The 27,154-nt window shown below is 41.5% G+C and overlaps 1 protein-coding gene across 26 annotated transcripts in view; it reads right to left on the bottom strand.

The window, feature by feature from the left end:
• The window catches only part of NEDD4L (NEDD4 like E3 ubiquitin protein ligase), a 363,613-nt gene that overhangs the window by 139,502 nt on the left and 196,957 nt on the right, over positions 1–27,154 (bottom strand). For 14 of the 26 annotated variants that reach the window (XM_001140979.7, XM_063795757.1, XM_001141065.7 and 11 more), the window contains 3 exons: positions 16,081–16,162; positions 12,665–12,703; positions 9,553–9,606 (listed from right to left, as the gene is read on the bottom strand). In XM_001140979.7, the coding sequence (XP_001140979.1) occupies positions 9,553–9,606; positions 12,665–12,703; positions 16,081–16,162 (175 nt within the window). Of the gene's footprint in view, positions 1–4,832; positions 7,593–9,552; positions 9,607–12,664; positions 12,704–13,976; positions 14,347–16,080; positions 16,163–27,154 lie in introns of those variants that run through there. The other 12 variants (XM_016933795.4, XM_009434066.5, XM_054671675.2 and 9 more) reach the window with 5 other exon arrangements.

Here is a 27,154-nt window from a genome sequence, read left to right as displayed (position 1 = left end):
ATTAGAGATTTATTTCAATGACTAGGAATTCTGCCACCAGGCTTAGCCAAGAGAAGCAGCTGCACCATTTATGAAAACTCTCTAAAAGACAGTATCTTAAAATAAGACATATTCCCAAATATCTCCCTCATTTTAAAGTCATACAATGTGGAAATTTTGTAGATATAACACTATATTGTTTCTCAAAAGCCTCAGTCTATACCAAAGTAACAGTAGACTCAACCACTGGAAATATTACAGCAAAATGACATGGTAAAAAATATGCCAGAAATGCAAGCCAAAATGTTATAAGGCTTCAAAGTCAACACAGTAAATATACTTACGAGTCCTTTTCTATAATGCATAGTTCAGGAAGCAATTCTTTTCCAAGACTGTATTTGGTGTTAGGGACAAATACTTAGGAAAGATGAGATGACAACAGAAAGAGCATCAAAGCTATTTATTAAACATTTCCAGGTATGCCATAAATGCATGTTGTCCTTGTGTTAAATGCCACACTGATCAAAAAATGGTTGTTCACAATTAACCTAATTAACCTGCTAGGGGAAAGACTTGTATATTACAGACACCTGGTTCACGAATCAGGTACTTCCATGGACACTTTCATTTAAACCTAACTATGAACCTACGAGCTGGACATGTTTATCCTCAAATTTACTGATGAGGAATAGGCTTAGAGAGGGAGTCTAAGTACTCCAGGACCAAAAGCTAGTGAACTGCAGAGGACGGCTCTTTGGGTCCCCAAAGAAGCCTTCTCTCACCTTCAGGCCAGTGCTGCAAGACACCAAATGAAGTTACCACCTCTAAACTTTTCAAAAAAACTGTCACATCACAGGAAGCATTAAACTGCTTTTTGGCTTAACATATACTTTTTAATTGTGCAAATATACACACACACATAAATACACATTCCCATTATAGGTGCACAAAGTGGTATCATAGTATACACTATGATATACACATAATGTTATTACACCTAACAACGGTATCACATCCTTTCATCTGAAACAGTGAAATAACACCATTTCACATGGGAGGGTCAAGTGAGAGAATGCCTCCACAATGGGACAGCCATACATATTAAGTGAAATAAACAAAGCATTCTTCAAATTGTGAAGTGCTACAGAAACATGAGCTATGCTGCAAGCCATGTACAGTTTCTGTTTACAAACATATCGGTGTCAGCCTTGTGCACTGCCTATCCAACTTTTCAAAACATCCCTGAAAACAGGTGACATTTTAAGATATATATTGGTTTATTCTAAGACCACATTAAGAGAGAGCATTACTATACATGAGAGAAGAAAGAAAGTTGATTGAATCCAGTCAGAAACCAGGTCAATGAAAAGAATGCCATTTGTTTTTCTTCTCCATTACAATATTAAGTTTTATTTTTATTTTTTTGAGACAAAGTCTCGTTCTGCTGCCCAGGCTGTAGAGCAGTGGCAGAAACATAGTAATCTCAAACTACTGGGCTCAAGCAATCCTCCCACCTTCGCCTCCTGTGTTGTTATGTTTTAAAATAAAGGGGTGGTTAATACATTGGATACTCGAGTTATTTTTAGGGTAAAAAACAGACATCGACTAATATTAATGTCAAAAAATGGCCGTATATTAAAAACATCTTCTGTAAAAGAGACTCAAAGTTTCCCCAAATGAAAAGAATTTGGATATTCCTTTGTTGTTCAATAAAAGTAATTTTTAATCACAAGAGATTACTACACTACTCCTGTGAAGTACATGTCCACTGAGAGGACACAGAGGAAAGTCCAGAGAGCTTGAGCTGAAAGAACGCTCTCTTTTCCAATAGCATATGCAGTAGGTGTTAGAATTACTGCTTTTGTCCGGGTGGGCCCTCCTCCCTCCGTTTACATTACAAACTGTGTCAGCAAGACACTGAGATAGTCCCTGAAACTTTCCAAGTAACGGGTGTAATGTTATATACACAGTAGACCTTGAGTACTTCATAACACCAATGAGATTAGACAACCGGCTCCTCAAGCTTGTAAAACGCAGAGTTTCACAGTTATTATGCACAAAATGGCATACAAAGGGGGCACAAATGCTGGTAAATGGTGGTCCAACTTCCTCAGAATAACTCTAATGCAGTTAAGAGGCTCAGAACCCAATAACCCAAAAGCTAATTTATAAGAAAATAACTAAATTACTCACTAAATGACTACTAATGACTGCCACAGACTGAATTGGTAAATTCTAACAATTCTGAAAATTTTTAACTGATTATAATTGATGACTATACGAATGAATTCTTGTCTACTGACAGTGATAAACCAGGTGGAAAACTTATCATCACAAGGGTTTCCCCTGTATTTTTTCTAATAATTTAGTTGGTTAACATTTTTTGGAGTCATGTTACATTTTAGATTTAGTCATGGCAGGATGTTTGGGAGGCACAGATAAAAGTACTCAACAACTTAATCTTGTAATAAGGTCTAAAGTATAGCTTATGAAATATGAGCACGTTGTCAAATGAACCCCGAGCGGTATTCCCAAATCTAGGAAGACTTTCCATATCATTCCACCACCAAACTGCAACAGATTCTAGGTAATTTTTCATGTAAACTTAATAATGTAATGCCCTTCAGACCAAAGCAGTGGATATTTGAAACGCCAAAAAAGCTTGGTAGCAGCCAGACTGTAGACGCCCAAGTGAATGTTTTCCTTCAAGATAAGTAAGGCGGTGGCAGCTGCTGCCTAAACTTAACACCCCTGTCCATATGAAATGCATACAAAGTTGCTGAATGGAGCAGGCGGTTTTGTTATGTGACCACTTTTGGTTTTGTTTTTTAAAGAAAAATCATTTTGCTTAAAAGAAAACCAGCTTACTAACCACGTACTAATTTATGTATGTGTACAAAAATACATACATATGAAAATGCAAACTACTGTTCACTAGTTGGAACTTACTCTCCAAGAAAAGCTCTTTATTCCAGAATTTATATTCTCCAAATGTGTAGAAACTTGTTTTTCACTACATAGTCCTTGCAAGTTAGAATAGCCCTTTTTAAGCAAGGTACACATAAGTTTTAGTTTATTCGATTTGTTTTCTAATTACATTTGAAAGTTCAAACCAAATGAGTTTGAACTTTTTTGAGTTTAATTGTATGAATCCCTTTGTCCTCCACATCAGAACTGCAAAGTGATTTCAGTTTTTGGTAATATAATTGAATAGTTATCAAACTTTAGGAAATATATTTTTGTCAATCTTCATGCGGTAAGTGGTCCAAGTTCAGCATGGAATTGTGTTGCCGAACAAAGCCTACAACTGTCATGATGGTAATTTGTTGGGGGTGGGCGTTAAAGGCTACTATTGTACCTTTACAATGGTAAAGGCTACTATTTATCTTTACAAATGGTAAAATTTGTACCATTGTGTAATACATGGTATAGGTTCAGACCAAGACAAAGCACTTAGCCATTTCCCAATAGAAGAGTTTGAGATAATGAAAGAAAGGAGATACATGGAAGGAAAGAGAAGAAGAAAAATAAATTTTCATTAAGCATCTGATTGTATCTTCAAAATGATGAAAACCAATGATGGAGGAGTGATAAAGTTGACTTGAAAGACGAAACGTATTTCTGAACACAAAGCAATAAAAGACAATACAATTCTAGAGTAATACTCAGACACTCGCTTTTCAAAATCACAATTCACAAGTGAAATCCAAAGAGAAAGTCCCCTAGACATTTACTAATCATATCCTCAAACTGGCAGTCACATGAAATTCAGGAGAAAAAATATCCAATTCAAAATATAAGGAGCTTGTTCTTTAAGAGAAAGCACTCACTGGCTAGTGATTACTAGTAAAAGAAACCAAATTGATTAAACTTTTCATCCCACTCTAAACCACGAAAGCTGCAGAGTCATCACATGCCTGGTCGATGGAGCGTGCAGCTGTCTCTCCGTACTCCATTTCACTGAAAGGAAGCGATCAGGAACAGAGAAACAGGAAGGCCAGAATCTGTTCTAAGGCGTCTATTTCTCCACAGCTGGAGACAGGGTACTTACTATTCTATATACAGCATCCTCGGCTTGGACACTCAAGTGTGCAGTGTTAAATTGCACGCCATGCCATCTGACCATTAACGAGTCCCCATCAGTTTCCCCTAGCCTTGGGCCATAACCCAATGTGCTTTAAAAACGCATCTGTTAGTATCTTAGCAGTTCACTTGTGGGATAGTAATGTCACTATCCCACAAGCGACACTACTCTCGTTCAGTATTACTTAATGGGACAAAAAACAAAGCAAATTATATAACAACGACTGACCTGACCTCCTACAGCAAACAGGCCATGAGAGATAATCAAATTCCACTAAACTTTACGTTCACCTATTTTAACTATTAAGAGACGAAACTGAGGTCCTTTGTAATATCCTCACCTTTCCGAGAACTGATTATTTTTAAAGTATTGTCACAGGCTATACTTGCAAGCAGCTTTTTAAATGCAATTCCAACATCAGCACGTTGGGGCACTGACTTGTTTTTTGGCAGATTAAAGTAACAAATTTTATTCTAAATTCTTCTATTCAGAAAAATAAAATCAGGGGGAAGGTATTCTGCTTGGATTTCCCAAACAGACAAAGTTCTTTGACTTTGAGGACCTACAGAAGACATTTGCAGAAATGGTGTTTTGCGCACCAAACACTGGACCACAAATCATCGTGCCAGAACTCGGCCAAACATTCAGATCCACTGGCCTGAAGCAGGGAAACTCCCGGAACAGAGGGTGAGGTTTTATTTTGGTTACGCCGCAGAGTAAGCATCGAAGTTGAAATCAGTAAACACATGTAAACACGCTGTGAACTTACCGTGGTGTCAGCTCCCGTGGAAACAGGGCTTTTGGCGCTTTTCTCCTCGGGATTCTGGGGAGCTTCTTCCGGCCCCCGGGTTACAAGAATTCTAAAATGCTGCTGCCCCGCGTTCTGATCCTGCCTGATCTTAAATGTGCACCCCTGGCCCTGCGGAGTCCTCTCCGCGGAGTTCGTCCTGCGGATTTCAGGAGCCATCCTGCCAGCTCGAGGCGGTGCCTCCGGGGCTCCCCGATCTTCCGTGGGGCTCCCTCGCTCGCTTCGGGGCTGCGTGGGGTACGAGGTGCTCCTCTCCAGCCGAATGCGGGGATACCGCACCAACCTGTCCCCCTTTGTGCCCGTGAAGCCAAAGTTGAGGTCGCTGCCTGGCCCCGAAGCGCCTTGTTGGGGCTGCTGCAACTGGAAGACAAAACACCGCTTCCCAGAGCTTCCAGAAGCATCTGGAACGTGCTGCAGGGACCAGCGCCTGGGCTCTGCCGCGGCCGGGCCGCCCTGGCCATCGGGGCCCAGGGGCAGCAGCCTCACCTGGCGCACGTCGGCGCTGGAGGCGCGGTGCTGGATGCGCAGGCCCGGGGCGGCCTCCTCCGCGCAGTCCACGGGGCCGGAGCACCGCACGCGGCGGCCGCACGTGCCGTTGACCTGGAGCCCCGGGTCCCGGGCTGCCCTCGGAGGGGAGCTCCCGGGGGTGTCCCTCGGCGAGGGCTCCCGGGAGCCACTCTGGGGCGAGGCCCTCGTGGTGGCAGTGGCGGAGGCCTGGTCCCTGGGGTCGGGCGTTGCGCATGGAGGCCCATCGTCGGCGCCCTCGGGCGGCCCGCACCCGTCCGTGGCCCCGTCCGCGGCCTTGCGCTGCAGGGAGATCTGCACGGAGGAGCTGCACGTGGGGCGGGCGTCGATGCTGGTCAGGAGCTGCGGGATGAACATGGACGAGCTCCGCTTAAGCGCGCCCACGCCTCCCTGCAGGCCTCCGCCGCCGTCTTCCCCTCCGTTCTGGGCGAAGGGGTGCGGGCTGCTTCTCCGCGGTAGGGTGTGGAATGCCATGAAGAAGTCGTCTTCTCTCTCCTGGTCTAGGATGTCTGATTCGGGGGCTGTGTTGCTGCGACCAGAGCCAAAATGAAACCGAAGCCGATGGGCCATGGTGACCAGGGGGGCCAGGAGGGCTAGGGCAAGCGGCAACAACAGGCCCGACACTGCCAGAAGTCACAAACCAAAGACACAAACTCCAAGAAAAAGTGTCCCATCTGCCAAACTGTTAGCACTGCGGCACCGGGAGCGACAGATAGCAGAAATAACCCAAGTGGCAAGCGGCATTCCAGGCATGATTGGATAAGAGCAAAAAGCTCTCATCCACACTGTGACAGAGGGTAGGGTGGCCAGAACCACATGACCGCGCTCTCCCCCTCCAATGCCAGCTTCTGGACTTAGAGGAGTTTTCCCCTACTCGCTCTTTTTTTTTTTTAAACAGCAAGAGCCTGAAACAGCACCTTCCCAGCTGCTGCTTTTCCATCAGAAAGGAGTGGCCCCAGCAGGGCGCTCTCACAGCTGACTAAGGCAGCAAACACACTGCAAGCCACGCTGCTATAAATCTAAACCACATCACATTCGCAGGGCACTTCTTTCCCAACGGAGCACAGCACTGAGACTCTGTCTAACCAGTGCAGGGACCTGGCATGTTTAACAGCACACACGGTATTTCCCCACCTTCCGCCACACGGAATAATGACAAGTAAAATATGGCTTGGCCACCGGGTAAACCCCTTCCCAAGCATCGGATACCATGTTTCTGTTATTTATGACATCACTACACTACCAGGATGGAATGCAAACTAATAAAACAGTACTATAAATACGATTACACACCCTACAGAGTTAGTGTCCGTTTAATGCTAAATAATTAGAGCAGGATCTACAAGTAACAAAATAGCTAAGTGGAGGGGAGGGGGCCCGACTTGCTACACAACCAGTCAGCCAAGCAGAGGCCTCCTGCTATCACAGCATTTTTAATTTAAAAGGTGTATACGTGTGTGTAGCTCACATATGACTGGCAGTCACCAAAGTGTCTCCTTTTCAAAAAGAAAAGGAACCCAGCTGGAGAAAACATTGTCTCCCATATGTCAGGTAGGAAAGAAAACATCAACCAAAAAACAAACAATAAAAAACAAAAGGAAACTTGAAGAAGGGAGTGCATGTGGGCTTTTTTTTTTTTTTTGGTAATAATTTAACTTAAATACCATACAGAAGAAATGCTACCTAGAGCTGACTGTTTTCCAGTAAGAAGTCAGCAATATTACCACAGTTGGGACACAAATATGGAATCTCACTATGTTTGCAAAGGACCAAAAAGGACCTAAGAAATAAAAGGAAAAGTGCACACTCAAAAAACTGTCATCAGATTTGTAGTTAGCTTGGAAATATTCTGTATTTTAAACTTACTATTTTCTATGATCCAGAAACATCAATTATTTAACAAAGAGGTTTATTTAGAGGAGGTAAAAAAAATAGAAGGGGAAAATACCAAGCTGTAAGAGTAACAAAAAGTTTATTTTAAAATCTGCAAAGCATGACTTTGTCAACAGCTCTAGCATCCAGGGTGTGGTGGATTAACCCTGTGTTTACATACATCCAAATCTGTTTTCTAAAAGCATGTGTTTTAAATGCCAAAAATGACCTCTATGAGAGAAATGGAAGCTAGTCTGTGTAATGCTAGAACTTCCAAGTACTACCATAGCCACATATTGTCTCCGCTGGGTTAATAGCCAACAAAGAAAAAAAAAAAAAAAAAAAAAACAGCAACACCAGCATTCTTTGCATAGTAACCACACTGCAGATGGCCTGGGGCAAAACTAGGCATCAATATTATAAAACACAATTTTTCAGATATAGCTTGTATTCATACAAGATTTCTTAAAAGTTTTGTATTCAAAGTCCTTTTTGGTTTGGAAGTATAATTTCAGACCCAGGGCAAGATCACCTCAACTACAGTCATTATTTCAGATACGGAAATGGGAAACAATTTTTTAACAGTGAATTTCTCTTAATAGAAGAAAATAATGAACTAAAACACATCAAACAAGAGGCCATTTTTCCTCAAATTTGACCCTTTCCTCATGTTAAACAAGAGATATTATACTCAATAATTGGAGAATAAGGATTAGTCTACAGACACACCCATGTCTCCAGGAACGTACTGTTATACTACTCAATACTGCTTAACTCACTTGGTCCTCATTGGATGAGAGATGGAGAGACAAGAACTGCACCCTCAGCAGAATCTCTCATCCAATTTCACAAGAAAGTACTTTGATGCATACAACAAAAGTGGTTTAGTTACACTGTAAGACTGTTCATCACCCAACATCCCATACTTTAATGGAAAAGATACTAGGATGGTAGGCCAAAATCTGTTAGTTTTCTCTTTTGGAGAATAATACCAATCATATGAGATTCAATACATTCCCAAACTATCACTGGGCTGGGACTTAGGAGGCCAGCAGGTCAGACCCTGGCACCTCCACTGACTGATGTGTTTATGTAAAGGCTCTAGACCTGGTTCTTCTCATCGATAATAACAGGAGTTAAATGAGTTCTTGTATAAGGCTCCTCCAGTTCAAATATTCTATTAACGTCCAGCTATTAAAAATCTGGAGTTTCAATTGAATTCTGCAGAAAGGATTCTTAAGAACACCTTTTAACCAGTCAACACACCATACAAGTTTCAGAGAGGGTAAATTTGAGAATGACTGCACTGAATTATAGTGTCACTTCTGAAGGTACCTTAGGACTTAACATGATAGTGTTCATTTTCATAGTTGGAACACCTGGTTCACAGCTACTTGATGTACACGTTTTAGATAGTTAAGAAAGCAAAATGTGCTTCAAAAATTCCATTTCTAAAATGAAATCTGGCCAGGCATGGTGGCTCATGCCTGTAGTCCTAGCTATCCTGGAGTCCTGCTTGAGCCCAAGGGTTTGAGGTTACAGTGAGTTACGACTGCACCACTGCACTCCAACCTGGGCGACAGAGGGAGACCCTCTCTCTAAAAAAAATTAAAAACAATAAAATGAAATAATAATTATTTCAGTTATGTATGTGTCGATCTTCATAAACATATTATATATACGTCAATCTATATATAAAATGTTAGTTTATATCTGTTATATGCCTCAGGCATATCTTTGTTTCTTTAAAGGTACTTTCTAAGGTTCTCTCTTAAGAAAGCAACCACTTTTAAAATATGGCTTGACTTTACCTGCTAAATGTAGATTCACTTTTTGCTATACGTTGTTAATTAGATTGTTATTTTCCCTGAGAGAATTACCATAGATTTGCTACTGAATGCATCCCAGTATTATGGTCTGGCTTTCATTTAAAAACCGAGCAAAGTTTGTTTACATTCCTGATGGCCTCTTTAGAGATCTGCCTACCGTTCTGTATTCCTAACATTAGAGCATGAGCATATGGGCTGATACTATCACCAGTGGCTTTCGTTAACATTAACTGCAATAAAAATACACACACATACAAATACATTTTTTATCCTAGCAACATAAAACTATTTGTTAGGATTTTGAACATCAAACTAGTAGTGGGACAAAAACAGTCTTCTTTTTGGGCACATATACTGTCCTGAGTACAACATAAACACAAAGTTTTAAAGACGCTGCTCTGAAAATCCAGTTAATAAAAAAATGAAGCAAAATTCAAATACAGGCATCCACTTACCAGCCTATTTTCGTCAAATACTTCAAATAGGAGTCTGTGATTAGATGGATTTACCTATAAGGAACATAAATAGTATTTTTTAAACGAGCAGGAATCATTTGAACAGCGACGTAAGGAACAGAAAGAATAACATACTGCTTTACAATGCGCCCAACTCAATTGTATAATATGAACAATTATCCTACTGTTCTGGGAATTCTATGTGTACTAAACCAAATTTCCTATTACTGATTTCTATATTATTCTGCCCCGAATTTAGGCATAGCAAAAGAAGAGAAGGCTCTTAGCTGTTTTTCTAAAATAAGAAAGGATAGTTGTAAATAGCTTTAAAGGGTTCCTAACCTCTGTACAAGGCATTCTCATGACTGTAGATCAAAAAATGTCTATGCCTGAGGATATTTCTTAGGCCTGATAGCAGTAATAGTAATGATAAAAATAATGAAGAAGATTGTAATAGCTTAAGAATGTATCTCTGTGTGTGTGTGTGTAGAGAGAGAGACACACACACACATACACACAAACACACAGACAGACAGAGACAGACGGTCTTGTTCTGTTGCCCAGGCTGGACTGCAGTGGCATGATCATGGCTCACTGCAGCCTCAACCTCCCAGGCTCAATTGATCCTCCTGCCTCACTCTCCTGAGTAGCTTGGACTACCATGCCTGGCTAATTTTTGTATTTTTTTGTAGAGATGAGATTTCACCATGTTCCCCAGGCTGGTTTTGAACTCCTGGGCTCAAGCTATCTGCATGCCTTGGCCTCTCAAAGTGGGATTACAGGCATGAGCCACTGTGCCCAGCCTGTGCACTTACTTTTTAGGCACTGTCTTGTTATTAAATATCAACAACCCATGATCTCATTTAATCTTCACAGCAATCCTATGATGTATAACTATCACGCAATTTTATAAATGAGGAGCCGAGACCCTGAGGTTCAGTGAAGTAACTTGCCCAAGAGCCCACAGCTAATGTGTAGGGCAACCAGGACCTGCACTAGGTCTATGCTGCCTGTCTCCAGAGCCTAGACTGTGAACCATGAGAGAGACCTGGAACTGTGAGGCAATGACAGAGCTACTGGGCTTTCCATATCTTTTTGCTTCCTTTTCTTTACTAAAACCTCACCAAAATGGCCCATATCATCTTCCAAACTCAGGTATCATTTACTAAGCACCAACCACGTGTGTGACATAGAGCTACATGTTCTCATTTACATCATCGCATGCAAATCCTTGAAACAACCCTTGCAGGTAAGGATTCTCTCTCCTATGTGACAGATAAGGATCCCAGGGAGATTGAGAGTCCTCAGGTGGCCTTTCCAGGGTCACAAAGGCTCTAAATGGTAAAGCAGAGAGGTGACCTAGGCCCTGGCTGCTTCATGGTGGGGAATGCATGAAATAACACTTGACCATGCAAGCACAGAGAGCTCAGCTTGTGCTTCTGGTCCTGTGGTCTGCCTGCAGCCTAGCGACAGAACAAGCAGATGGGGTTTGCTATCTGTTTAGAAGCTCTATGAAGGGTCACACTGCTTACCAATGCAACCACAGGCTACAGGCAGGAGCTGGCACATAATAGGCACTCAATAAAGATTTGTAAAATGAATAAATATAAAGACCTTAAGAACCTGTAATCCCAGCACTTTAGGAGGCCAAGGCGGGCAGATCACGAGGTCAGGAGAGTGAGACCATCCTGGCCAACATGGTGAAACCTCGTCTCTACTAAAAATACAAAAATTAGCCGGGCGTGGTGGTACGGGCCTATAGTCCCAGCTACTCAGGAGGTTGAGGCAGGAGAATCACTTGAACCTCGGAGGCAGAGGTTGCAGTGAGTTGAGATTGTGCCACTGTACTCCAGCCTGGTGACAGAGTGAGACTCCATCTCAAAAAACAAAACAAAACAAAACAAACAAACAAAAAAAACCTTCAGAAAAACTAACAAAAATAGAACTTAAATGTGCCTACTGCCAAGATTAGCTGAAAAAACGATGGGATGTACTAACATTTATGTAACTGTGCCAGTGTTCCACTGAAAGGAGTCTAAACACTTGGAGGTTCACAAGTGGAAAGCTATATTTCAGAGTTAACTAAAGGCCAACAGCATCTATCAGCTCCTATTAGCTTTTCAGTCCTCCAAAGGGTAATTTCAAATACATCTGGTGGAGGCTGAACATAGGATTTCACCAAGTATGAAAATATCAGTGCCATATTTCAGCTCTGAGCATAATGGAAAGCAGATGCTGTATGTAGTAGCCCAAGTTTGGAGCACAAAAAATACTATTGCGATTGAGAGGAAGAAATCAGGACCAATTATAATGGGCCTCATGGCAATACTGGCCTTTGGAAATCTGCACTAATCAGAAGACCTGCATTATTTCTGGAGGTAAGCAGTTTTTAATGTCACAGCTATACAATTAAGATACCTTCGTTTTGAAGAGAAAGTCCTTTCTTTCAATTAAATAGCTAAGCAGTCTAATATTTCCAAAATGTCAGTAGTAAAACACAGCAACAACCACAAATGCTCAATAAGCAGAAATCTCTGCTAATTCACATATTTCAGTCATTTCGACATATAGCTATTCTAAATATTAAATATAAAAGGTTGAGGAAATCTTACCTAATTCTGTTGTATTTAGATTCCAGAAGTAATTTTATATTATACACATATATATGCACTCAAGTGTTTCACAGTTACCAAAATTTTCCTCCCTAACTAGAATATAACTGGTAATTTTTATGTTTCTTTTTAATCATGTTGCCTCTACTGTTTTACTCTCTCTAAAATATTTCATAACCCGTCTCATAGAATTAAACCGTTCTCATAAATGATATTTTATCTTATTTCTTAAAGAAAGGTTTGAATTCAAAAGATGAAACATGGTGTTTGGATCATTTTCTTTTGACTTCTCCAAAACACTCCCCAATGAAACAAGTCCGGATTCTGTGACCACTACTTCTAGTCTTTCAAAATTTGGGACACATTAGGAGGCCACCTATTTTTCATCCTAAAAGGAATTTTTCATTAAAAATTTAAGAGCTTTTCCTCAAGATGAATTGACTGTGATAATCGACCTAGACGTATCAATAACAATTATTACCAAACAATGAAAAACTTACCCTGAAATAAAATTCTTCATTCCATTTTGGGTTCAGCGTCTGGAAGAGAAATTATTTTGTAGTATCTTTTAGTCTTTCAAACATTAGCAGTTACTAGTACAATACAGTCTACATATTTGCTTAAACATTTTTTTGATTAAAAAAAGCTAAGAGAAGCATTTAGTCGATTATTTGAGACTAGCGTACAAACCAAACTGGAGGGGGAGGGAATGTATTTATGAAACAGATGCTTCATAGATATGAAACCTTAAACTGCTTCTATCACCAGAAGGAAAAACATCAAAGGCCTGGAAAGAGTCATCGTGAAAATATAAAAAATTTCTTCAAGAAATTAGCATTGATATGATTATTCTACCAAGAAGGAAATGAACTTCGTTGACTTCCCTCTCCCTGCTACAAATCTGTTTTGCAGAGTAACGAAGCAGGTGGGGGAAAGTTGAATGTGTTCATTGTTTATATAAATATTGAAATCTTAACATTTTATAGAGAGCAATACTGAGGATCAGATTTTATAACAAGAAAAAAAAAGACCAAATGTAAACCAAAAGCGAATTATTTTTTTCTCCAAAAATAATCAGGTTAAAAAATACTTGTCTACTTATCCTTCAGTCTTCCTCTCCATTCATCCATCTGTTCATCTTTCTATCAATCTACTTAAATGTACATCTCACAAGGAGATGGCAAGGATACCTTTGTCCTCAGCATGGAAGAAAGGACTGCCAGATACCCCCAAAACTAAGAGGAAGCATGTTCTAGGAAGGAAGACTGTACATGTGTGTTCATGCATCTGTACATGCATAAGCCTCTTAAACACAGCTCTTAAAAATTGTATGTAAAAAAAAATCATTACTTCACCAACAGCGATAGATATTTTCAGTCAAAATGATATTTATCAATCTATTTCCTTTAATAGATCAGTTCAGGAAGATGACAAAAATCAACAGAGTGCAACATAAAAATAGGAAACACAGAGCTCACACAACACCGAACCGGCGTTTTCAAAAATTCAGCACTTTCCCCACCCACAACTCCACAGTGAATTCAATCCTAAATAATGGGGTTCATACTTTTCTCCCATGTGAATGAAGCCAAGGATGGTAATGAACGAGGGGAGGGGAGTGGAGCAGCAGGCCTGGCCTGCCTCCGGCTGCAGTCCCGGAGGGCAGCTTCACGGAAACGCACATGGGAAATGACAGGCGAGGAAAGCAACAAGACAGGAGAGCACAAAACGAACGAAGAACCGGTCACAACACGGCAAGGAGAGGAGGATGACGGCAGTTCTCGCACCCGAACGCAGCAGAGGCATACGAACCAGGAGGCGGGCAGCAGGAGAAGGAGAGCAAACCCAGCTACAGAGCTACTCCCTCGACCGTGGAAAGGGAGGGAGAGGGAGGACCTCCCTTTGGAAGGAAATCCATTGCAATAGCCCCAGTCGCCAGCTTTGGTCCTGGCTCCACATCCAGCAGGCGACCAAGTTTCCCAGCTGCCTTCCTGGTGAGCCTTCTAGACAGCCCCCACTCGCCTAGAAACTGAACCAGCAACAACGCCTAACACAGGGAACAATGGCCTCCGTCCCTCGCAGGCATCCTCCCTGCTAATCAAAATACTGGCTCCTGTTTGCAAAACAGATTTTTAATGCCAGTCCCAATGCCAAGTGGAGGACACGCTGCAGTTATGGTTCCTTACACAAAAGGACCTGGCTGCATCCTGGGTGCCTGCATGGCAGCAAGACAGTTACAATTTTTTAAAGCACTCATGCTGTCCAGACAATGTTCAGCAAAGTGTTAGACTATCTAAGCACCCGCCTCTAAAGGAGGTAAGGAAAAAAATCATAGTAACCCATAAATGATACTAAAGCACAGATGAAAGGGGTTTGTTTTTTGGGGTTTTTTTGAGACAGGTTCTCATTCTGTCACCCAGGCTGGAGTGCAGTGGCATCATTATGGCTCACTGCAACCTCAACCTCCCGGGCTCAATTGATCTGCCAGCCTCGGCCTCCAAAGTGCTAGAATTACAGCCATGAGCCACCACATGCAGCCAAGTATTTTTAATAGAGAACATGCATCTTCAATAAAGCCTCCAAACATAGGGTAAAAAATATTTACACATATATATATTACATATGTCTATAAATACATGGAGATAGGCAAATTAAGACATACTTATTGGCTAGGCACAGTGGCTCACATCTGTATTCCCAGCACTTTGGGAGGCTAAGGCGGGTGGATCACCTGAGGTCAGCAGTTCCAGACCAGCCTGGTCAACATGGCAAAATCCCACGTCTACTAAAAATACAATAATTAGCTGGGCATAGTGGTGCACACTTGTAATCCCAGCTACTCAGGAAGCTGAGGCAGGAGAATCACTTGAACCCGGGAGGCAAAGGTTGCGGTGAGCCGAGATTATGCCACTGCACTCCAGCTTGGGTGGACAGAGTGACACTCCGTCTCAAACTAAATAAATAAATAACTAAAAGACATACTTATGGAAACAAATTTTTAATGAAATCATGTACATAAAAATTAGGAAAATAAGATATATACATACATGTATAGCTTTATTATTAATATATTTTCTCTATTTCCATGTAGCTAACGAAGTATTTTGCTTCCTTTAGAAATAGTTGTTTCAAGTTAAACTATTCCTGGTGTGCCTACCAATTCCACAAACAGCTCCATTTCATTAAATGTATTTTAAATTACTTTAAGTTTCTTTGTGAAACATACAAAGACAAAAACAAATCCTTGTTTTTGCTGTATTCTGTGCAAGAAAAAATGTTACAACTTATGACATTTTCAGGATACTGTTTTTGTGGGCATTTAAGTAAAAACCTGAATCACTATCTTGGGTTAGTACTGAAAAGTCTTGGAAAACTTCTAGATTTAATACTGAAAGACACTTAAAATGAAAATACAGTATATAAGACAAAAAGTGGGCTGGGCACGGTGGCTCACACCTGTAATCCCAGCACTTTGGGAGGCCAAGACAGGTGGATCACCTGAGGTCAGGAGTTCAAGGCCAGTCTGGCCAACATGGTGAAACCCTGTCTCTACTAAAAATACAAAAAAAAAAAAAAAAAAAAAAAAAAAAAATAGCCAGGCATGGTGACAGGTGCCTGTAATCCCTGCTATTCGGGAGGCTGAGGCAGGAGAATCACTTGAACCCAGGAGGCGGAGGGTGCAGTGAGCTGAGAACATGCCATTGCACTCCAGCCTGGGCGACAGAGTGAGACTCCATCTCAAAAAAAAAGGAGAAAAAGTGATGCACTTGTATATGGCAGCTCCATTATAATCTCACGGGACTATCACTGTGTAAGTAGTCCATCCTTGACCAAAAAGGCGTTAAGCAGCACATGACTGTGCATAATTGGATTAAATTATGACTTAAATGACATTTGGTTAAAGATCGACACCTACCTTTTTAATTGTTTTTGTCTGGACCAAAGCAAGTTCTCTATTCTCATCCGCTACGTACAATGAAAGTTTCACATACGGATCACTGTAAGAAAATATTTTAGATTTAATAGGGTTATACTTTTCATTCAAAAGAGAAAACAGTGGAACCTAAATGAAAATACAAATATCAGTTAAAGTCTCAGCTTGTATTATTTCCACAAACTAAGCAATAACCTTTTTAACATATCTACTAAGTCAATACACTTGGAGTAAAGTTCCTATCAAAACCAGTGCCAATAATGTTTACTTAGAAGCTAAAAATATATATAATTTTAAAGACAGAGTCTGAAAAGATTACAAGAAAGATTAAAAGGCACACAGATTTTGTTCAGACTTCACAAAATTTAGCTAGAAAATTTAGTTTAGGTCTTATCCATATTCTTATTTCTAGCGTCTAGGTAATTAGTGGAGGTAAAAGAGCCATTGTTCATGTGACCCAACACCTACCATTTTACAGATTAAAAACCAAATCAAGGCTGGGCGAGGTGGCTCACACCTGTAATCCCAGCACTTTCAGAGGCAGAGGCGGGTGGATCACCTGAGGTCAGGAGTTCAAGACCAGCCTGGCCAACCTGGTGAAACCCCGTCTCTACTAAAAATACAAAAATCAGCTGGGCATGGTGGCAGGTGCCTGTAATCCCAGCTACTCAGGAGGCTGAGGCAGAAGAATCGCTTGAACCTGAGAGACAGAGGTTGCGGTGAGCCAAGATCACACTACTGCACTCCAGCCTGGGCTACAGAGCAAGACTCTGACTCAACACCCTCCCCCGCAAAAAAAGACAAAAACAAAAACATAAAAAACAAATCAAAACAAAACCCTAGAAAACTAAAGCCTAGAAAGTCAAGAGAGATTTGCCTAAAGTTATAAATTTGAGTAGTCTAGATTAAAGTTCAGGTTTCCCGACTACAAGTCCCAGAATTCCTTGTACACATCACATTATCTTTAATCATTATTTCCTTGGGAAAGGAACTTTTAGCAAGATGTATATTTCAAAGGATTACTGCAGACTATCTACTAAGAGGTTAAGTCTAGTCACACTTTCAAGTATTGCTAGCCCTGGGGTAGCTCAAACTAATCAGAATATCACTTTGCAAGAATTTAGGGTATAGAAGAATTTATTTTGCTTCATACTTGAGATCCTGAAAATCATAAAAATAAAATAAAATCATAAAAAGGGCTCTCTAAATTCTCACTTATCTAGTTATGTATAGCCAAAAACTGATTGCTATCAGTTCATCAGATTAACTTTATGTAATTTCAGAACTGCCCGTTAGTGGCTATACTATGACTATTAACCCTTATTTTGCAATGTCTAAGATATTTCCAAAGATTACATCAAGTATCTTAAAATGCTGAGACTGTACTGATTTCTATTTGATATTTCAAATAATAAATATGCCATGAAATCCTTTCACAAGGAAGTATGATAAAAGTTTGGTAGTAACAAGGCTATACTCAATATCTAAAAAATCAAAAGTCTGAAAAATATTGTTAGTACACATGTGTGTGTTCACATGTGTATTTATTACCCATAAGATGTATCTGAATGGAAGCTACAAAACATATCCTCAAAAAATTAGCAACATGATTTGTTCAGTTATACTCCATTATGAGTAAATATTTTTTATTTTTTTTTACGTTATGGTTTGGAAGGTATTAGTTAATCTTGCCTCTTTTCTGTAAACTGTAAACCTTTATTTGGTTAAATAACATCTAAGCGGATGCACCTACTTCTCCTTCTATGGACACCCTCAGCCTTAGAAAAAGATGGATCAAGAGCCGGCACCTAGCCCAGGTCAAAGCTCCCATAAGCACCTTCCTAATGGGTGCCCATGGGCTGGCAGATGAATCAGGCGTCACTTTCCAGGCGAGTGAGGCTCAGGTTTTAGCATATCAGATTCACCTGGGGGAGGGGGTGATTAAAACACAGATAACTGGGCCCCGCTCCCAAATCTGAATTCAATCCGGGGTAGAACCCAAGAATCTGCATTCCTAACACATTCCCAGTGATACCAAGGCTCCTGATCCAGGAACCACACTCAGAGAACTACTGTTCTAGATGGCATTTGAAAAGAGTATTTTCTAGCTACAGAAACTAAATTTTCAATTTCCAGCCACAATCTATTGCTTATAAAAGAGCTCAAGGCCTGATGATCATGTTACCTCCAGATAATGTGCCGTGGAGATGCATGCAGAACACACGTGCACACACACGCACATACAGAATCCACAGTTATTATAAAGAATACCATAAACTCTGTTGCTCTCATTTTTATGCCCCTCAGCTATCATGATTGCTGGCTATTATATAACTGCAATAAAGAGCTAAGCATTTCCTGTAATAGAACATCCACATTCTTCCACTGGTGGTTCATTTACCTCAGTCTGTATCCCTTGAATAGCTCACAATAATTGACACATGCAGCTGGGGACTGTGGGTGGGATACTTAGGTGTGGGACACCATATCTTCCAGCAGTAATAAAGAAGTCAGGTGGGAATATGTAACATCTTGAGTGCTCATCCAGGTAGGTACTAAGGTATGATCAACTCTATGGAATATCGATTAGGAAACTTCCTGAAAGAGAGTTCAGCCTGAAGAGAGAACCAAAGGCCAACATCTTGGAGCTGGCTACAGGACAGTAGGATGTAAGCTCAAGGGGAGGAGAGGGTTAGGCGCAGTGGCTCACGCCTGTAGTCCCAACCATTTGGGAGGCTGAGGCAGGCAGATCGCTTGAGCCCAGGGGTTCAAGACCAGCCTGGGCAACATGGCGAAACCCCATCTCTACAAAAAAATACAAAAAAAATGTAGCTGCGTGTGGTGGCATGCACCTGTAGTCACAGCCACCACAGAGGTTGAGGTGGGAGGACTGCTTGAGCCTGGGAGGTGGAGCTGCAGTGAACCGAGATCGTGCCACTGCACTCCAGGATGGGCGACAGAGTGAGACCCGGACAGAGTGAGACCCTGTCTCATTCATTCATTCATAAATAAGAAGAGGGGGAAAACGGGTGCCCAGATTGCTCTCAGGCTCCTCCTCCCTTTCAGCTGGTACTTAACCACTCTTAACTTCAGCCTGCTCATGAATGAAATGGGAATGACAATTCCTAACTCAGGCAGTTTTTGCAAAGACCAGAGAAAATCATGTATTAATACTAGTACCCAGCACCATTCCAAACATACAATACAAATGCCCCATAAATGACAGCCAAGGTAACTGTTCTTTGCTTCCTCTCTTAGGAGACGTGTGAGGTTCTCTGTTGCTCCTTTTGACTCCCAACTCCTGCTACAATGACTGATTTGACACTGATTACCTCACAGTACACACTGGGTGCCGGCCAACTGCAGCATGCTACGTATTCCACGCCCCTCATTATTCATACAGTGTGGAGGTCCCACGGGATCTGGGTAGAGATGATCAAACTGGGACTCTTACTCACAATGAAGCTCACCAGAATTCACTCTTGGCATCAAGTTACCGTTCTAGTGGCTGCTGCTGATACAACTCAGGGCTAGCATGAATATGACTCTCTAGGAAGCTCAATGCTACGCAAGAACATGTAGATTAAAAGGCAAATTCTATTTTGCAAACTTTTTGTTTTCTCTGCTTAGTGAAGCTGCTTAGACATCACATTCTACCTTTCAGTCTTTCCAAGGAGATAGTAAACTGGTACTAGGATTCAAGCAACCTTCTATTTCCTGAGTGCCTACTATATGCCAAGAAAAGAGACAGGTTCCAGAAACAAAAGACACTGTCCCTATCCAGTTGAAATGGAACATAGAGAAATGAAAACATGATTGTGACAGAGTGTGCCAAGCACCCGGGAAAAGAGCAGTCAGCAGCAGTGGTCCCTGACTTCCCGTGCAAATCTGGGTACCTGGCCCCACCCCAGACCTGCTAGTCAGAATCACTAGGAGTCTACATTTATTGAGTGTCTCATGTGATTTCTATGCACTGGTCCATCCAGATACCACTGCCAGATGGAGTCTGAAGGCACACATAGAACCGGGAGGCATGAGGTGGAAAGATCACAGGCAGAGCTCCAGTGATAGGCTGGAGCTGGGGTTCCGAACATTAAAAAGTCTGGCATGGCTGCAGTCAGGAGGGCTCAGGGAGAAAAGACAGATGGAGAGGGAGCCCAGGCTCAAACCACAAGGAGTCGGCCATTCCTGCAGAGCTCAAACCCTGGGTCTTCATCAATTAGTACATGACTTTGGGAAACTTACATAGCCTCTCTGTGCCTCAGTTTTACCATCTATGTAATGGGTATAATAGTAGCACTTCCCTTATAAAAAGCCTGTTAGAAGACAAATTATAATAGTGCTTGACAGGAGTATAGTGAGCACTTAATAAATGTTAGCTGCTGGCTGGGTGTGGAGGCAGGCGCCTGTAATCTCAGCACTTTGGAAGGCCGGGGTGGGCAGATCACTTGAGGTCAGGAATTCCGGACCAGCCTGGACAACATGGTAAAATCTCGTCTCTACTAAAAATACAAAAATTAGCTGGGTGTGGTGGTGTGCATCTGTAGTCCCAGCTACTCGGGGAGCTGAGGCATGAGAATCACTTGAATCCAGGAGGCGGAGGTTGCAGTGAGCCAAGATTGCACCACTGCACCTGGGTGACAGAGTCAGACTCTGTCTCTAAATACATACATACATACATACATACATACATACATACATAAATGTTAGCTGCCGCCATCATCCTCCTCATCGTGGAGTTGTCTAAATACAGAAAAATCATGATCATATTCATTAGAAGGAGATAAGACAGCAGGCAGTGAGACCCAGTGGAAGGCCTCCGCGCCAAAGAATAAGAAAGCTCTGAATGCAGAGGTGGCAAAAATCAGAAAGGACTGACTACTCATCCAAAGGTGGACTCAAAAGAACAGGGTGGCCAACTGAATGTAGCAGGTAGGTGGGTTAGGAGGAGAGGGAATCCATGCCAACTCCAGGTCTCGGGCGTCTTGACAAATTGTGCCATTACACACGGGGCCCTAGAATCTTCTGCTCCATGTTCATAATGATGTATTTGTGTGTAAGTGTGCAAGGGCCTACCAAATAATGATGGCCTGAACTGTCTGTCCTCAGGGGATCCTAATGATTTAGTGCTATTCCAACAAGAAGTTTGAGCATTGAGCCTGGCCTCCAAATCCACGTCAAGGTTGGGCAGACACCAAAATGCACCCTGAAGGATCTCAGGTTCCTCAGTATTTTTCACTGAGTAAACAAAATCCAAAAGAAAAACCACTTGGGAGGTTCTAGCTGTTCACTCACAAGTAAGACACCTCACTGTCACATAAAAGATTACATCTGAAAAAAAAAATACAAGGGTGACATCACCTTAGAGATATGAGACATGCCAGGAACTGTGCATGAAATCAATGGCTAGGAAACAGACTCCCTGAACTAAAATGAAGTCATAAGGAGTCTGACAGATGCCAAGATACTCAGCAGGAAATCCTCAGGCACCTGCTCTCTCAGGAGAGGTCACCAAGAAATCCTGGTCAAAAATCCACATGGATTTTGCAAAATTTCCAAGGGAAAAGCTTTTCAATTGTTGTCTCTTTCATTCTCAACATAGAATCCAGTGCTGAAAATTCAGTTCTCTCTTCTGGGCCTCTGCTCCAGTTCTAATAGAGAGACTGCAGGCCTGCACTGATCTCAAGTGGGTTTAAAGAATTCAGAGATGGAAATCTTATTCAAGGGTCTTGTTCCACCTTCATCAACATGAAGCAAAAGACAGCACAGACGAGGTCATCTGTCAGGGAGAGTTGAGAATGAGATTTTCTGGGTTTGCTCCATTGCTCAACCCTTCTGGGACACACTCCACAAGTACAGTCGTCCTGACCAATCATTATTGGGGTAATGCTTAATCCTCTCCATTTGATTCACTGAAGTGTTCCATGTTCTTTCACACCTATTATTTGCTCATTTTTATCAGAATAAATAGTCTTTGCTGAGCTCCACATATTTTAAGGGGGCAGGGTCATAAGGGGAGAGGGGAGGGCAGGAGTTGCCTCCAAGGGGCAAAATGTCAAGGGGGATTACATTCAGTCTGCAGCCAGATTGCAATGACACCCTGCCTTGTCTACCTGCTATAGAGGTGTTCTTCCAAGATACTTGGATAACAGAAGAACAACGAGAAAGGTCTTCATTTTTCAAGTGTGCCTCCAGAGGGGTGTCCCAACCTTAACCACAGGAAGCAATAATTCTTTGCTGTAAAAGGAAGATGGTCAATATGGCACTGGGACAGCTTGCAAAAAGATTGTGTCTTTGCTCCCTATGGGCAAAGAGCAGAGGGCTCATGGATGCAGCATATTTCACAGCACTATACAGCAAATTTCTTTAGACTACCTGACACACTAAAGATTTAGCTAACCCACAGAAAGTTGCATTGCAAAACCTGTTATGTTAATGACAACTTGTTTTGTTGAAGGTTTCCTCATTCTTTTCCACTTTTACTGTTACCATCAAGTGTTACATAATAATTTATATCCTCAATAAAGTAATAACACTTATAAAACATTTATAAACAATATAGAAAAAATCTAGAATGTGTGAGAAGAAAAATATCCATGAATACATGCAATAATATTGAAACTGAAGTTTTTATCTAACAAATTGTCAAAGATTGAAAAAAGGTAATACTTTCTAAAGAGAGGCAGACATTTAATACTCTACTACTGGAAGGAATAATTATTATATCTTTTCTGGGAAACAACATGGCAGAAGTATCAGAAGCATTCAAAGGGTTGATGCCCTTTGATTCATCAAATTTATTTCTAAGGATTAATCCCAAAGAAGTAATCAGAGAGGCAGGTAAATATTTACTGGTAAAAGATACTCATTACAGCATCATATATAATAAGAAAAAATTAGAAGCAAACTTCCAGTCCAATAATTGGGAAGCAATTACATAAATTATGGTATAATCATATACTAGAATATTATAAACCACTAAAATCATGTTAGGCTAAAATGTTAATAGTCATTCTCTCTATATGATGTTTACAAATGGTTTATTTTTTCATTTATGGTTTTTATTAAGTTTCTACTGTAAGCAAGTACTACTTTTATGAGTATAAAAAAGTTATCAAAAAACTAATAATAGTTACATATACACTTCAATGAGGTACTGAACCCTGTAATTTCATGGCCAGCCTACATCTCAATAACAAACCCTAAAGGGCTTCAAATATTTTGTTTGCCCAGAAAATTGACTTAAATAGATGACTACTGAAAAATTTTGAAAACAAAACGTACATATCTTTCAGTCCAAGATTTACTGAAAGGTATGAAGCATACTTTAAAATATATCACTCATCACCAATACTGGCAATGAGCCACTACTCTTAAATATGTACAATTTTCCAGCAAATATAAGAGATTAATGGGTTAGATTACAGTCAAATGCATTCTTCACCTAAGCAGCTAAAAAAGACATTAAAACTTTATTGCTTAGGCATAGTCTCTGAAGCTGCCGAAGAACACACTTTTGGATACTTCCATTATGATGGTTTTATTGTTTGGAGCAACTAGTGGTTTACCTGCATTCTAAAACCTTCCCAGCCACTCGAGTCTTGAAATCTCTAGCCAGGACCAACTCTGGCCTTGCAGCCCCCCTTGCCATCCATAACTAGTCACTTGAGGGTCCCAACCTTGGGTCACAGAGACCCCTGGGAGCCAGGGGGCAACTGTATGTGCATCTATCTCTAACACATATATACACAGCTCTGATGATATCTATATAGCTATTTATATAGGCATCTATATAGAGATCATCAGAGCTGTGTATACATGTGTTGACTAATAAAATATGTGCTAATAAAAATATTTTATTAATATGTGGTGAGTAATAAAAATGTTTAAATATTTAAGCTTAAATAGTTTGTTAAAAAATTTTGTTCCCTTATCTTTTGGTAGTAAAAATGTTGTTCAGTGGAAGTCACAAAAAGGAAAATTTCACCTATAAATTACTGAAATATCCCTTCAGTCACCAAAGAAAATGACAATCTGTGACTTGTCTTTATTGCCAGCATATTTTCTTATGCCTTTTCCCCATATATGTGCAACTACCAGAGGTTAAGAAAACAGCTCTTTCTTTTATGTTATTAATAATAGAGCCAAGAGAGATAGCAACTCATAAGGCTATAAGGAAATGGGGAAACAAAAACTGTTCCCTTTTTGGAAACTGTTTCACAATTGATTTTATTCCTCAGATAGTCAAGGAGCATCCACCATACACAAGGGACTGTGGTGGGCACCAAAGTGGGGGGCGGGGAATAGAGGTAAACAGACACAGACCCTGCCCACAAAGAGGCTGTCTAACCCTCCTCCAGAGGAACCAAACTCAGACAATAGTGTTTCTAATGCAGATTTTGCCTTTGTGAAAGGTGGCGATATATATATTAAGAGCTCGAAGAAGCTGATAAATGACAATTATTATTGTTGTTGTTATTATTATTATTATTATTATTATTATTTGAGATGGAGTTTCGCTATTGGTGTCCAGGTTGGAGTGCAATGGCATGATCTTGGCTCACCGCAGCCTCTGCCTCCCAGGTTCAAGCTATTCTCCTGCCTCGGCCTCCCGAGTAGCTGGGATTACAGTCATGAGCCACCATGCCGGGCTAATATTGTATTTTTAGTAGAGATGGGGTTTCTCCATGTTGGTCGGGCTAGTCTTGAACTCCCGACCTCAGGTGATCCAACCACCTTGGCCTCCCAAAGTGCTGGGATTACAGGCGTGAGCCGCAGTGCCCGGCCAATGACGATTATTTAAGGATGATCTGAAACGTAGGAAAAACTATGAGCAATGGTCATAACTTCCAGGATCATTAAGCAGCTTCTGGGTGCCAGCACCGTGCCTGGTGCCTCAGAGACATCATCGCTCATCCCTACAACAACCTGGGCAAGGAAGATCTTAGAGTCTTCCTTTCATGGATGTGTAAAAGAAAAGGAATGGCTGTGAGACCAGGAGGCAAAGAAAAAAATTCCAAGACAAGATCACTGCAGTCAGTGAATACTTCCTCTCATGAGTGAGTCTGGGACGACACTGAGTGACCAGAACAGCCCACCTACTTCCCTCATGGTTAGAAGAAGAAACGTTAACCCAACCAGTACTTCATAAAATTTTTTTTTCTTTTTTTTTGAGACAGGGTCTCGCTCTGTCACCCAGGCTGGAGTGCAGTGGCAAGATCATGGCTTACTGCAGCCTCAACCTCCTGGGCTCAAGCGATCCTCCCACCTCAGCCTCCTGAGTAGCTGGGACTACAGACACACACCACCATGCCTGGCTAATTTTTAAAAATTTTTTGTAGAGACGAGGTTACTATGTTGCCCAGGTTGGTCTCAAACTCCTAGCCTCAGGCGATCTTCCTGCCTCTGCCTCCCAAACTGCTGGGATTACAGGTGTGAGCCACTACACTTGGCCAAAGACATATGTTTATTTTAATTTTAATTTTTATTTATTTTTGAGATGGAGTCTCACTCTCTCGCCCAGGCTGGAGTGCAGCGGCACAATCTCGGTTCACTGCAGCCTCCGCCTCCCAGGTTCAAGCGATTCTCCTGCCTCAGCCTCCCAAGTAGCTGGGATTACAGATGTGAGCCACCACACCCGGCTATAAAGACATACTTTTAATTGTTTAATTATATTTTATTCTTTTTATAATAAATTGGCTCCTTCTAACTCCAGTTTATAAAGTACACAGCCTTAAAAAAAAACACCCACAGAGACACAGATTGCACTGCAAAACAAGTATGGGGACAGACTTCTGAACTAATTATTCCCTTGGAACCCTGAAAGGCAATTCCTTGACCAGCCTCACCCATGTCCTTGCGACTGAAGACAGTTCTGGCCAAGCACAGAAACTATGAACGTGATGTCAAAGTGGAGGCAACACCGAGCTGTGTCTAACTGAAAAAGAGAGCAAGTTCTAACGGCAGGAACTACTCAGGGAATTCATCCTGGATTAACTAACCAGGGAAAAAAAGATGCTTACTTTTAATTAATTCTGGCAGACATTGGTTCCCAGGACTCGGCTTGCACTTCACTTCCACTGTCACCGTATGCTCCTGGGATGCCAGGACTAGAGCTGACATGCAGAGGCACACGGTATCCCTTTTGCATTGCAGAGACGGATGCTGCTGAGCACCTATGTGTGTCCAGTGCTCAGGACAAAGGTCTAGCCAAGGGAGACACTTTTCAAATGAGTAAGCAACAATAAAACCTGTTAGCAGTGCCACACCGAGAGTGGGCCTCACAGGGTCAATGTACCGGACAGACGGTAAATTGCATGGTGGAGCTCACTGGTGTACAATTATGTGTACTGGTAAACACTTCCTGTGTACTTAAGCATCAACCTCTTTGCCACTGAGTGTTTATATGAGCCAAGCACCGTCCTAAGCCCTTCCTGTACAATCTTTGAACACACCTGGGAACATTCTGGGCTTCTCGGTGGGAGAGTAACAACGGTGCCAGAAGTATCTCGGGAACTTATTCTACACTCAGCTCAGTTCTCACTGCAAAATCTGACTTGATTCTCACAGGCAAAATTGTCGGAGGGAAGAGATTCCTCCCTCACATGGAGTTAACAGGGGATGTGGCAGCTTCTAATGTCTGAACAGGTAGCCCCCCAGGTGACACCCATTCAGTGACACAGCTGCTGCTGATACACATTCCCAGGGGTACCAGGAAAGCCCTGAGGCAAAGATCTTGAACTTGGCACTGGCCTAAACACAAACAAAGAATGGAGCAGCTCGTCTTGACCCATTCTCTATCTTATAAGATGGGGAACTATGTTCCCCCAGTATTTCAGAATGTGACCTTCTCTGGAAACAGGGTTTTCACAGAGGTAATCAAGTTCAAATGAGGTCACCAGGCACAGTGGCTCATGCCTGTAATCTCGCCCCTTTGGGAGGCTGAGATAGGAGGATCCCTTGAGCTCAGGAGTTCAAAGCTAGCCTGAGCAACATAGTGAGACCCTATCTCTATGATTTTTTTTTTTTAAACTTAGCCAGGCATGGTGGCAAACAC

The sequence above is a fragment of the Pan troglodytes genome, chromosome 17 (genome assembly GCF_028858775.2).
Source record: "Pan troglodytes isolate AG18354 chromosome 17, NHGRI_mPanTro3-v2.0_pri, whole genome shotgun sequence".
Classification (NCBI taxonomy): Eukaryota; Metazoa; Chordata; class Mammalia; order Primates; family Hominidae; genus Pan; species Pan troglodytes.
This window is presented reverse-complemented; position numbering and strand designations above follow the sequence as displayed.